At 45.3% G+C, this 12,894-nt stretch overlaps 1 protein-coding gene across 1 annotated transcript in view; it reads left to right on the top strand.

Moving 5' to 3' along the window:
• The first annotated feature begins 382 nt into the window (after nt 1-382).
• RRBP1 (ribosome binding protein 1) overlaps nt 383-12,894 on the top strand; it is a 52,386-nt gene continuing 39,874 nt past the window's right edge. Inside the window, 4 exon segments of the mRNA XM_044289626.1 lie at nt 383-409; nt 411-1,857; nt 8,673-8,821; nt 10,158-10,280. Coding sequence (XP_044145561.1) covers nt 383-409; nt 411-1,857; nt 8,673-8,821; nt 10,158-10,280 — 1,746 coding nt within the window.

The raw sequence follows: 12,894 nt of genomic DNA on the forward strand, positions 1-12,894 counted from the left end.
TGGACAGGTTCTCTCTGGATTGTTTTATTTACCATAAAAAATACAAAACTCACCCCTGACTTACCGGTACGTAGTTGGCAGATGCTTTTTATAGGAGGCAACATGTGCAGAATGCTTTATCCTGTGTAGGGTACTGTAAATTCTAATAAAATACCAACCTGCAAATGACCTTTAGTGGATCAGTTTCATTTCCTGACATACGGAGTGCTTGGGGGCCTTGGAATTTTTAAATGTAAAATTTTGAATATAGACTAAAAACATATTTATTAAATCTTGCATCGGCATCTCTTGATTTTATTTTTATTTTTTTTAATCGTTCATGGTTGTTTTACTAAACGGACTCCTTTTTTTTAAATTTAAGGTATCCTAAAAGAAAACCAATATGGATATATACGATCCTCAGACGTTAGGGGGTGATGGTGTTTGGAGGTTTCATGGTGATATCCGCCATTGGCATTGCCCTTGTGTCCACCTTTTCGATGAAGGAAACATCTTATGAAGAAGCTTTGGCCAAGCAACGTAAACAGCATGATAAGAACCAGCCCAAAGTGGATAAAAAGAAGAAAGATAAACTCACTGAAAAGAAACCAAAGTCAAAGAAAATGGATGATAAACCCAATGGAAAATTACCTGAGCATGAACCTTCTGTGCAAACTATTAAGCGGAAGAAAGTTGAACATCCAGTTGTAGTGGAATTGGTTAAAGCTCAGGAAACTGTGACCCGTGTAACACCAAATGTGTCTGCAGCTCCAGAAAAGGCAACTTCCTCTCCCAAGGACAAAGACACAAAGAAAAAACAGGCAAAGAAAGTCCAGAAAGTTGAACCATCTCTGGGTCCAGTGATTGCTGTGACTAAAGCAGTTTCAAAATCTGCTCCAGTTTTGGAGGCTACTGTCAAAGAAGTGCCTGTGGTTGCTGTTCCTCCAGTTGCAGCAAAGCCAAGCACGAAGGTTTCTCCAATTGGGGCAAAGCCAAACACAAAGCTTGTTCCTTCACTTGAAGAAAAGCAAAGCACAAAACGTGGCCCTCAAGGTGAAGCAAAGCAGAACACAAAGTCTGTTCCTCCAGCTGAAGCAAAGCCAAACACAAAGCCTGTTTCTCAGAATGAAGGAAAATCGAACAAAAAGCCTGTTGCTCCAGCTGAAGCAAAGCCCAACACAAAGCCTGTTTCTCCAAATGAAGCAAAGTCGAGCAAAAAGACTGTTCCTCCTCCAGCTGAAGCAAAGCCCAACACAAAGCCTGTTTCTCCAAATGAAGCAAAGTCGAGCAAAAAGACTGTTCCTCCTCAAGCTGAAGCAAAGTCAAGCACAAAGCCTGTTTCTCCAAATGAAGCAAAGTCGAGCAAAAAGCCTGTTCCTCCAGCTGAAGCAAAGTCAAGCACAAAGCCTGTTCCTCCAGCTGAAGCAAAGTCCAACACAAAGCCTGTTTCTGCGAATGAAGCAAAGTCAAGCAAAAAGACTGTTCCTTCAGCTGAAGCAAAGTCTAGCACAAAGCCTGTTCCTCCAACTGAAGCAAAATCAAACACAAAGCCCATTTCTCCAGCTGAAACAAAGTCGAGCAAAAAGGCTACCCCTCCAGCTGAAGGACAGATGGACACAAAGCATGTTCCCCCAGTTGAAGGAAAGCCAAGCAAAAAGCTTTCTCCTCCAGGTGAAGCAAAGTTAAACACAAAGCTTGTTTCTCCAGTTGAAGCAAAGCCAAGCACAAAGCTTGGCTCTCCTAAGCCAAGCACCCCAGTCACTAATACTCAGGCCCAACCTCCTAAAAAAGCTGAGCCACAAAAAACAGCGATCCCGGAGGACCAGACACAAGAACCAGCTCCAAAGAAAAAGAAACCAAAGAAGAAATCTGAGCCAGGTAAGCGGTGTCTTGATTTCTGATGTGTTTATAGAAAGGATCATTTATTTTTTGTGGTTTAGATGATTGTTTTATAGTTATTTCCTACAACTTTTCATTTTTAAACTGAGACACAGATGATTTGAAAAAGTGATGTTGGCTTTTCTGTGATTGGATGTAGGAACAAACCAGAGTGTGAGAAAATTTAGTGTTGAGTGAATTGGATGTTTCAAACAAAAGGGATTTGTCTCTTCTTCTCCTGTCTGGTAATATTGTTTAGGGCAGTTGCTATGTCTGATCCGTTATCATCAGTTAGCTGACCTCTTTGCTCAGCTTGGTTAATTTAGGGAACAGCTTCTTATTATGCTTTCTGCAGTGAAGTTGCAGTGTGTAATATTATAACCGGAATGCCCCTTTAAAAAAGCTTATACATCATTTTTTTTCTATAAAACGTAATTTTATTTTTAACAATAGTAAAAAAAAAAAAAACTCTCATGGTATTACAATGTTCTTCAGAACCCGTATAAGAAAGGTAACATTTAAACTACTCTGCGAACAACGTAAAGACGTTTGCAAATAATAATAATGGAATTTTCCTCCCAACCTCCTCAATAAATAAAAAAATAAATGGTGCCAACTACATCTCACCCCACAAAAAGCAAGCCCACGAATGGCTACATTTTTTTTTTTTTTCTATGAGATTTAAAACTACACATATTTGGTTTTGTCATAATCGTGCTTACTAGAGATGAGCAAAGTTATCAAAAATTCGATTTGGCTGCTTTGCCAAATTTCCCCAAAAAATTTGATTCGTTACGAATTACTTTGTCATGAATCGCAATCCATTGTATGTAGTGGGTGCAGTGACGGGGAACGGCGATCGTGCGGCTCCCTGGCATTGAACCCATCAAATGCTGCATTCATTGGCTTTTGCTGGCATCTGACAATAAAATGAAGGCTTTTCAGGGGTTAATCAGAGTTAAAAATATAAAAATAAAAACACTCTCCTTATCCATTTGCTCTTGAAGAGGCCGTCAAAGTCATCTTGATTGAAGAAACCGTGCAAAATCTCGCGGGGTGACGTGATGTCATCACTGATGACGTTACCGCGCTGGCCGGCAAGCTGCTGACGTGGTGACGTCACTGGGTGAGAGATTTCACACTGTTTCTTCTAACAAGATGGCTATAATGACCTCTCTGCAAACAAATGGATGAGGTAAGTATGTATTTATTTATTTTTGTTTGTTTTTTACCGCCATTTTAGGAAAAATACATTTGTAGCCACGAAGCGCAAAGAAATGCGGCTTCGTGGCGAATCAATTTTTTTTTCCTGAAATTCGGATCGAAGTCAATTCGTTTGACTTCTAATCGCTCAACTCTAGTATTGACCCATAGAACCTTGACCCATAAAACAAGGGCTCGTGCACACGACCATTAGATGTTTTGCAAATGGCAGACCCGTAAAAACACGGATACTGGCCATGCGCATTCTGCATTTTGCGGAATAGAAGGGTTGGCCCTAATAGTACACTCCTATCCTTGTCTTCAATGCGGACAATATTAGAACATGTTCCTTTTTTTTTTTTTTTGTGGAACAGAAATACGGACACAGAATGCACATGGAGTCATTTCCATTTTAATTTTTTTTTCTGCAGCGCCATTAAAGTGAATGGTTCTGCATGTGGGCTGCAAAAAACATGGGGAAAAAAAAAGTTTGTCCCTAAAAGTAACCTTAATTATGCTGCTTTGTGAATGTTTTACATTTAAAGCGGTTCTCCAGGCTTTTTCTATTGATGACCTATCCTCAGGATAGGTCATCAATATCAGATTGGCGAGGGTCTGACACCCGGAACCCCCTCCGATCAGCTGTATGAGGAGACACAGCTCGCAGTGTGCACGTGCCGTCTCCCTATCCTGAGCATGGGTCATCTATATAAACCTCCTGCAAAACCCCTTTTAAGTTGGAATAAGAGTGATTAGACTTTTGGCATTATCGCCCAGCGCTAGATTTTGGTAAAAGTCTTTTGAATAATAAATGTGTCTAAAATGAGATGCGCCAACATTTCGGCTCAAGCAACGCCGTGAGGGTGGTGAGCTTAGCACAGTAAATGTGGGCTACAGAGTGGTTTTAATATCTCTCTTGAAAAGAGAAGTCGCCAGAGGCTTTAATTACCGCACAGAGACTCGGTCTGGGACGCATTAACGTTATTGATTGCTATGAAATTGAATCCTTTTGCTTTCTAGGACAGATCAGAGCGCAGCGCAATCGCTGACATTGCAACTGATTGTCCTGGCGAATCAAACGAGCAGAGTGTAGCTCATTAGAAAATAGGTTATATGGTCCGCTGTTGCTTCTGGGTATCTGGGATTAATATACTGTAGCTATAAGGTCTGTTGGGTACAATGTTATTTTGGGGCCTTTTAGAACCTTTTGTAGTATTATTAATATTATTATTAATAATAATGATGATGATGTCACAAAAAAGTAACTATTTAAAGAGGCGCTGTCACCTCCTGTTATACCTCTTTTGGCACCAAGTTGCAAACCCCCTTGTAGTAGGGCTGGGCAATAAAAAAAAAAAAAAAATTATTACATTTTATTTATTCTCCCCCCCCAAAAAAAGGGGGCAAATATGGGGGATCTGCTCAAACCCCAAACACTGTAGTGTGTTTCTCATTGGGGGAGCAGCCCCACCGAATGTGGACCGCAGCAAACGACCATCCCAAGCAAAATGTTGCGTACAAAGGAGGACGCCAGCGCGGTCCACATGCACCACAAAAGCATCCTACACAGACCGGAGCATTGTGCGGATGAAAATATAATTATATAAATCACAGAAAAAATCGCACCAAACGGATATGCCACTGACTATACTAGCTGGTCATACAAGCAGATATTAAAAGCTGAGAACTTTGCCAATATATTCCTGTCAGGAAGATATCGGAGCCCATCATGCACCACGTCAAGGTCTCTCAGCACTGCATGGGTCCTACCACTAGCGTTTAAAGTTTTTCAGTATTGAGTTCCGTCCTAGGGGCTCAATGCCGGAAAAAAAACGCATCCGTTTTATCCCAATGCATTCTGAATGGAGAGCATTCCGTTCAGTATGCATCAGGATGTGTTCAGTTCAGTCACTTTTACGTTATTTGGCCGGAGAAAATACCGCAGCATGCTGTGGTATTTTCTCCAGCCAAAATTCCGGAACACTTGCCTGATTGCCGGATCCGGCATTAATTTCCATTGAAATGTATTAATGTGGATCCGGTACCACATGCGCAGACCTTTTTAAAAATGTGAAAAAAATAAATAATAATTCCGGTTCTGTTTTTCCGGATGACACCGGAGGGATGGATCCGGTATTTCAATGCATTTGTCAATGCATTTGCATCCGGATCCAGAAACAAATGGTATCCCAATCGATACTTTTGGGATACCGGGATTTCCATTTTTTCGATACTGGGCTGCGCAGTCTAGTATCACAGAACATGAGCGCCCTGCTGTCGGCGCACTCATGTTCTCTCAGCAGCACAGTGGAGAAGGAAGCAGTCTCTCCCTCCCCCTGTGCCGCTGCTACAAATGAGAGGAGAGGGGCGGAGGAGGGGCGGGCGCACTGTGCCACCAATGATACGACTTTTCCTGGGTCCGGACTTTAAGTAGCAGGCTACACAGAGAAGCGCCCAGAGACGTCCCTGCACTTAATATTATTCCTGGGCGCCGGTCCGTTCACCCGCTGTGCCCCATTACAGTCTTCTGCTCCATATGTTAATTACTATAGGAGCAATGGGGAGGAGACATCAGCTTCTCTAGTGGGCGTTCCTTCTGCATGCGCTGCGCTCCGATTGGACAGTGCTACAGCCAGGGAGAAGGAACGCCCACTAGAGAAGCTGATGTCTCCTCCCCATTGCTCCTATACGAATTAGCATACGGAGCAGGGGACAGTAATGGGGCACAGCGGGCGAACGGAGTGGCGCCCAGGAATAATAGTATTAGTGACATCTCTGGTGGCGCCCAGGAATAATAGTGCTGTGACATCTCTGGGCGCCGCTCTGTGTAGCCTGCTACTTAAAGTCTGGACCATATAAGTTCGTCTTTAACACATAATACAGGAGGCAGGTGCCGGCAGCAGAATCACAGCGATCAGCGGCAGTTAACCCCTCAGCTCCCTGTTAACTGCCGCTGATCTGCTGCCAGTACCCGCCTCCTGTATTAAGGGTTAATTATCATTGGTGACGCAGTGCGCCCGCCCCTCTCAACCCCCCAGTGTTAAGTACCCTTAAAGGTCCATTCACATGTCCGCAGTTTTGCGGAACAGGTGCGGACCTATTCATTTTCAATGGGGCCGGCACGTGCATTTGCGGATTCGCACTTGCGGATTCGCACTTCCGTTCCACAAAAAATTAAAACATGTCCTATTCTTTGCATTGCAATTGCGGACAAGAAAAGGCATTTTCTATGAGAGTGCCAGCGATGTGCAGTCGGCAAAATGTGGAACGCACATTGCCGGTGTGTGTGTTTTGCGGATCCGCAGAACACATACGGACGTGTGAATGGACCCTAAGGATAATTATTGATTTTTCTCACGTGTGTTTTTTTTTTTTTTTTTTTTTTTTTCTTCTCATTTTTTTGCTTTTGGTGATAACTTTATCTATCAATGTAGCCAACTGTGGATGTAGGTGTGTATGGGATATAGCAAGGCACATAGAACTAGGGGGAGGTGTTGACTTGGAGGCGTCCTCTGTCCGTGTCCGTGTTGACGGCCATGTGTCTGGTGATGCTTGCAGTCAGGACATGGTGTCATGGGCAGCGTAGGCACACCACTCCTGACACCCGGGCTGTCCCATCAGGACCACTAATGACACGTCAGCAGAATGAGCCAAGTGTTCCTCAAAGCCTTGGCCCGTGGTGCTCTTTCCTAATCTTAATGAGGGCTATTGTTAGATACAGGATGAAACCACATTAATACGATCTATTTACAGTTCATTTTGCTCTATATTTGTGCTAATTAGATTTCATTACAATGGTCCCATAAGGCTTTGTGCAAAAAAATGCTTGAGCTGTGACCTTTTTGACATTGGAGGGAATTGGAAGACTATAAAGTGATATACCTTTATTTTCCTCTACTCAAGGTAGTATATTGTTGACGTGAGCTTTTAGGTGAACCTTAGGTTAAAGGGCAAGAGTCGCCTTAGGTTTTTTTTAAATTGAATGGGTTGTCCCACAAAGTATATTCTACATCAGGGATCAGCAACCTTCAGCACTTCATCTGCTGTAAAACTACAACTCCCAGCATCAGGAGTTCTTATAACTCCCACAGAGGTGAAAGGAGGATTCTGGAAGTTGTAGTTTCAGAACAACTGGAGTGGCGGAGGTTGCTGATCCCTGTTCTACATGGTTTTTAACCACCAACTAGATCTAAATACTTTTTTCATTTTATATGTAGTTCAAAATTTAGTAGAGCCAACTGAGTTTTCCTTATTTCTCTGTCCACCTCGCTGAGGTGGTCGCACATACTCGATTCCATCCTTTACCGGCCACCAGCCTTTTCTACTGTTAGAAGCTGTGACAGTTAAATGGACACACCCATGAGAAAGGACACTGCCCCTGAGCTACCAGCCGAGCAATGAATGGGGAGATCTCTGGATCCATGTGCAGTACAGGGCTGGTTCTAGCTTTGTTAGGCTCCATTCACACATCCGAATTGCATTCCGGAATTGCGGACCCATTTATTCCCATGGGGCAGCACGATGTGCTGCCCGGACACGGAATTGCGGATCTGCACTCCCGTTCCGGAAAAAAATAGAACATGTCCTATTCTTGTCCGCAATTGCGCGATAAGACCAGGCATATTCTATTAGTGCCGGCAATGTGCGGTCCGCAAAATGCGGAACGTACATTGCCGCTTTCCGTATTTTGCGGCTCCGTGGATCCGCAAAACACGTTGCGGATGTGTGAATGGAGCCCAAGAGATTATCCTCTACTATATGACTTTCATTTTTCACATTGAATATGGGATTCATTTTTTTTATTTTTATTTTTTATTTTTTATTTTTTTTTGGAATATGTGTTTCTGCCTTCTTGGAACAAAAAAACATTGTGTGTTCTTGCTTTTATAAAGGATACCCCTGTTCCTATTTCCTCTGTCTTTTGTGTTGATGGGTTAGTAAAGGGGTTTTAGTTAGGACCAGGGAAATTAACATAAAACGCACCCTGTATTCATTGCTGCTCCAGTTTCCATCCCTACTCCATCTGGTCCCTGGTGGACCAGAGGTGTGACACCCTGTCTGTGGTCACTAGCCTCAATGGTGACATGCCCTCAAGTTGCATGTGACAGCTGAACCTCTGTGTTCACATGGTGTTTGGGGACAAGTCGCCACTGAGGCCAGTGAATGGCTGCAGCGGTGCACATGACCACAGACAGGCTGTCACAGTTCCAGTCCACCAGGGACTGGAAAAAGTATGGATGGAAGCCTCAATACTGGAACAGAGCTGTGGAGAAAAGGAGAGTGCCTTTTTTTCTTTGTTAAACACTTGCCCAGCCCTAACTAAAACTAGTGTTCGCCAAAATCTATTGAAGATATATTGGCGACTAATGTAGGGGCATGCTCGCATGTCTCAAATTCCTGTAATACAGTATTTCTGCTGCATGTCAATATACCTGTAGAGTAAAAGCTGTATTCTGGGGACCCATGGACAAGGTTCCAGTGAAACCAGGTTGGGAAACAATGGTCTAGATGAAGAAGAACAATGAGATGCATAAAACTTAGATAGAAGTTGTGTCTTGAGATTTCAATGTTACAAACATTAATCTAAATTCTCTTTTTATAATGTCTTTCAGTTTCCAATGGATTGGATGGTGCTCTGTACCTCCCATACAAGACCCTGGTTTCTACCATCAGCAGTATGGTTTTAAGTGAAGGGGAGGCACTGAAACTCATTGAAATCCTGACGGAGAAAAACGGCATCAAGCAGGATAACTGGCACACAGTATGCTATTTTTTTTATTCTGTTTACACATAGTTAATGGGATAATATTAATTGTTGTTCAAATAAACAACTCCAATAGGAGTGAGGGCTCTGCTTTCAGGAACTTGCAAGATATGGCCGCATTTTTTTAATTTTATTTACTTAACAGACAGCTTTTTGATTGCTTTTTAAAATGCAGTGCGCTATCCCTATAGTGCATTGCATTTTAATAGCAATGCTATTCTGACATTGACCAGCAGGCTGCGCCAGAGAGACGCAACCTGCTGGAAATTACTCGAGGCTGGTCTGGGGCCTACATCAGACCCCATGCAGCCTTCACACACATCTGCACCCCGCGATCGCATTTGCGGGGTGCCGATGGGAGATAGAGGGAGTTCCGCCACATGTAAAGTGTTAAACAGCCAACTTCTGCCGGTCCGGGCTGTTATAGCAGGACTGCGTCTCTCATGTGAGAGCTGGGTCGCTGCTCCCGCTGCACATAAAAAAACGGCGGCCCAGCAAAAGGTCCCTTAAAGACTGCCGTAAAAAGGTGTATGGGTGGTCACTAAGGTGTTAAGTTACTTTACCGGAATACCCCTTTAATTCCCGGAGAACCCTTTTTCAGTCTATACCCTTTCTATGTTTAGATGACCAGTGTGTTGTACTACTCAGTATTAGTGTAGTGCAGCTCAGGGGGCGTGTCCATACTCTCCCTATCACAGCTCGGGAGACAGTTGAAGGATGAAACTGAGCATGTGCGGCCACCTCAGTGAGCAGGACAAAGAAATAAGAAAAAGAACAAATAGGTGGCGCTATACAGATACATTTACTGAATAACTCAGTGCCTATACAAAATTTTTATCCCGTGCAATTTAAGTATTTAGATACAGGTGCAGGTTTGAAAACTGTAGAATAGTTTTCATGGGACAACCTCTTTTAAGGGTACTCTCACACTTGCGGCAGGACGGATCCGGCAGGCTGGTCTCCCTGTCGGATCCGTCCTTCCGCTGTTTCGCCGGACCGCCGCTCCGTCCCCATTGACTATAATGGGGACGGGGGCGGAGCTCCGGCGCAGCACGGCGGTGCCCGGCGAAAGCCGCCGGGCTAAAGTCGAACATGCAGGACTTTTGAGTCCGGCGGCTTTCATTGGGCACCGCCGTGCTGCGCCGGAGCTCCGCCCCCATTATAGTCAATGGGGACGGAGCGGCGATACGGCGAAACAGCGGAAGGACGGATCCGACAGGGAGACCAGCCTGCCGGATCCGTCCTGCCGCAAGTGTGAAAGTACCCTAAGAAAATTACAGCCAAAGTTAACTCTAAGGTATATTTTGCCTAATTTCTTCTGATTCCATTTTAGGCCACTCAAAAGGGAGATCCAGTTGCAGGTCTAAAAAAGCAGTTGGAGGAGAAAGAAAAATTACTGTCAGCAGAACAAGAAACCGCAGCTGCTGCTAAAAATAAGCTGCGTGAGATTACCAAGGTGAGCACAATGGGGGGAGATTTATCAAAACTGGTGTAAAGGAAAACTGGCTTAGTTGCCCATAGCAACCAATCAGATTCCCAAAGGAGCTCTGAAAAATGAAAGGCAGAATCTGATTGGTTGCTATTGGCAACTGAGACAGTTTTCCTTTACACCAGTTTTGATAAATGCCCCCCTATATACCCCATTCACACCCCTAATGTAATGCACTTCTGAGAAATAAGAGTGAATTTATTGATGGCCTATGGCAGAGATGTGACACTCGTGGCTATCCAGCTGTTGCAAAACTACAGCTTCCATCATGCCCGGACAGCTGCAGCTGTTGAGACATGCTGGGAGTTGTAGTTTTGCAGCAACTTGAGGGCCACAAGTTTGACTTCCCTGGTCTACAGAATTTGGGGAGGCCATAGGCCAGGAGGAGTCCTTCAGAAAATGTTCATCAGACAACTCTGCCTCCCTTGTCTGTAAGGAAATATCAGATTTATTGATTATTATTTGATTCCGATAACGTTGATCACATGAAGACAGAAGTTCTGTCATTCGATCGTTAAAAGCATTAAGTAATAGAACAGTGACCTCTAGTGGTTGTATAGAATAATACAGGAATCTTTTGAATAACGTGTTGTATGTTAGTTTCAGAATCCTTTTTGTTTATTTGATTTTTAATTATCTTTTTCTCATCTGTTTCATTGGGGGACACAGGCATTGACACTAAGCACACAAAGTGTAAGCTCCTCTCTTCAGCTATATCCCTTCCTGCAGGGACCAAGCTAATCAGTTTTAGCTTCGTGTCTGTAGGAGGCAGACCTTCCTGCGTTGCAGGTCTGCTGATTTACTTATTTTGTCTTTTTTTTTTTTTTTTTTTTTTTTCTAGCGGAAAGCTTCAGGCATTCCCGGTAAAAACTGCCTGCACTCCCACCCAAGAGACAGGAGTCCAGGGGGGTCACCCGAACCCCCTGCTCCTTCCTGCTCTCTAGAAGAAAAGGAGGACCAGAGGTCCCTGTAAAAACCTCTGTCTCCCGCCAGCAAGCGCATCACCGCGGCCGCCCCAGCGAAGGTCCCCTCTGTTTCCGGTGTAGCGTCCCTGACCAAGGGGCCGCACACCGAAGGTGGTGATCTGGCTGGAGCCAGGGGGGCAGAAGACTTCGGACAGGTGAGTAGGAGACTGCCCATAGTGCCCCCTCCAGTACCCTCTCCTCCGCCCATGTGATGGTCCCCATGTGGTCGTCCTGTACTATGGGCGCTAATGGGAGCCCGGTAAATGTTTAAATGGTACCTAGTGCAAGGCTCAGGGGAATGCTCCTGCTGTGTTGCCGCACGCGCGGCGCTTCCTTGGTCCGGTGGCCGCCGGGGCCATTGGTAATTCAGGCTGCATTTGGGGCCTACTACTGGGGGCGTCCGTTTCCACGGCGGTGTCCTCCTGAACACGCCGAGGAGAGGGGGCGGAGTTTCCTGGACCCTGACGGCCCTCCCCTTTACCGACAGCAGACTTTTTGGTAAGCGCCTGGATGAGATTATATCGGATGCTACAGGTGGTAAGAGCACCCATTTACCTCAGAACAGGGGGCGGTCTAAATAAGGCAAAAAAGCGGAAGCCTTTTTTTTTTTTTTTTTTGTCCCTTTCGTCCCGGGGTTTTTCCGGTCCCAAGGGAACGTCCTATAAGACGGCCGCAGGCCAAAAGCGCAAGCCTTCATGGCATTCCCGTCAACAGGGCTCCAAGTCTTTTAACCCTAAGAACCTCCGTTCGGGTGGGCTGCCGGCTTCATGTGTTTTGGCATGTTTGGCTGGCTCACATCTTGCTGCAGCAAGGCGTGAATGTTCCGGTTCCTGCACAAGACCGTTTTCAGTCTTCGCGTCCGCAGATTCCGGATGGAGTCACTGAGGTCTGTCATTGCGTCCATGGAATCGGGGGAGTACCTGTCCTCGATAGACATAAAGGATTCTTATCTTCATGTGCCCATATGCTTCAGTCATCAGAGGTTTCTCCGGTTTGCAGTGGGTCCATTTTACTGCCAACTTGTAGCCCTCCCGTTCGGCCTGGCCTTGGCCTTTGGTCTTTACGAAGGTTCTGGCGGCAGTCATGGCCCTGCTCCATGCCAGGGGGATCGTGGCGATCCCTTACTTAGACGACATCCTGGTGAAGGGTCCATTGTTCCAAGGGACGGCAGACAGCCTGAGCATAGTTCTGGACACCCTGGAGCGCTTCGGATGGATCGTGAACAGACACAAGTCTTGACTTTATCCATTGCAGCAATTGACTTATCTGGGCATAGTATGGACACTTGTCAGGCCAAGGTGTCCTTGCCTCTGGAAAAACTATCCGCTCTCCATCTTCAGATTCGCTCATTGTTACAGCCAGCTCCGGTTACTATTCGTCGCTGCATGCGGGCTCTGGGGCACATGGTTTTTGCTTTTGAAGCAGTTCCCTATTCTCAGTTCCATACCAGAGCGCTTCAGCGAGCCATTCTGTCCAGCTGGGATCACTCTCCAGACTCCTTGGATCGGCCAATGCGTCTCCTTGCCCCAGTGCGCCGCGCCCTCAGATGGTGGGGCTTTGATTTCTCCCTCTCAGTGGAGGGTGTTAACAACGGACGCAAGCCTCAGGGGTTGGGA

The sequence above is a fragment of the Bufo gargarizans genome, chromosome 4 (assembly GCF_014858855.1).
Source record: "Bufo gargarizans isolate SCDJY-AF-19 chromosome 4, ASM1485885v1, whole genome shotgun sequence".
NCBI lineage: Eukaryota > Metazoa > Chordata > Amphibia > Anura > Bufonidae > Bufo > Bufo gargarizans.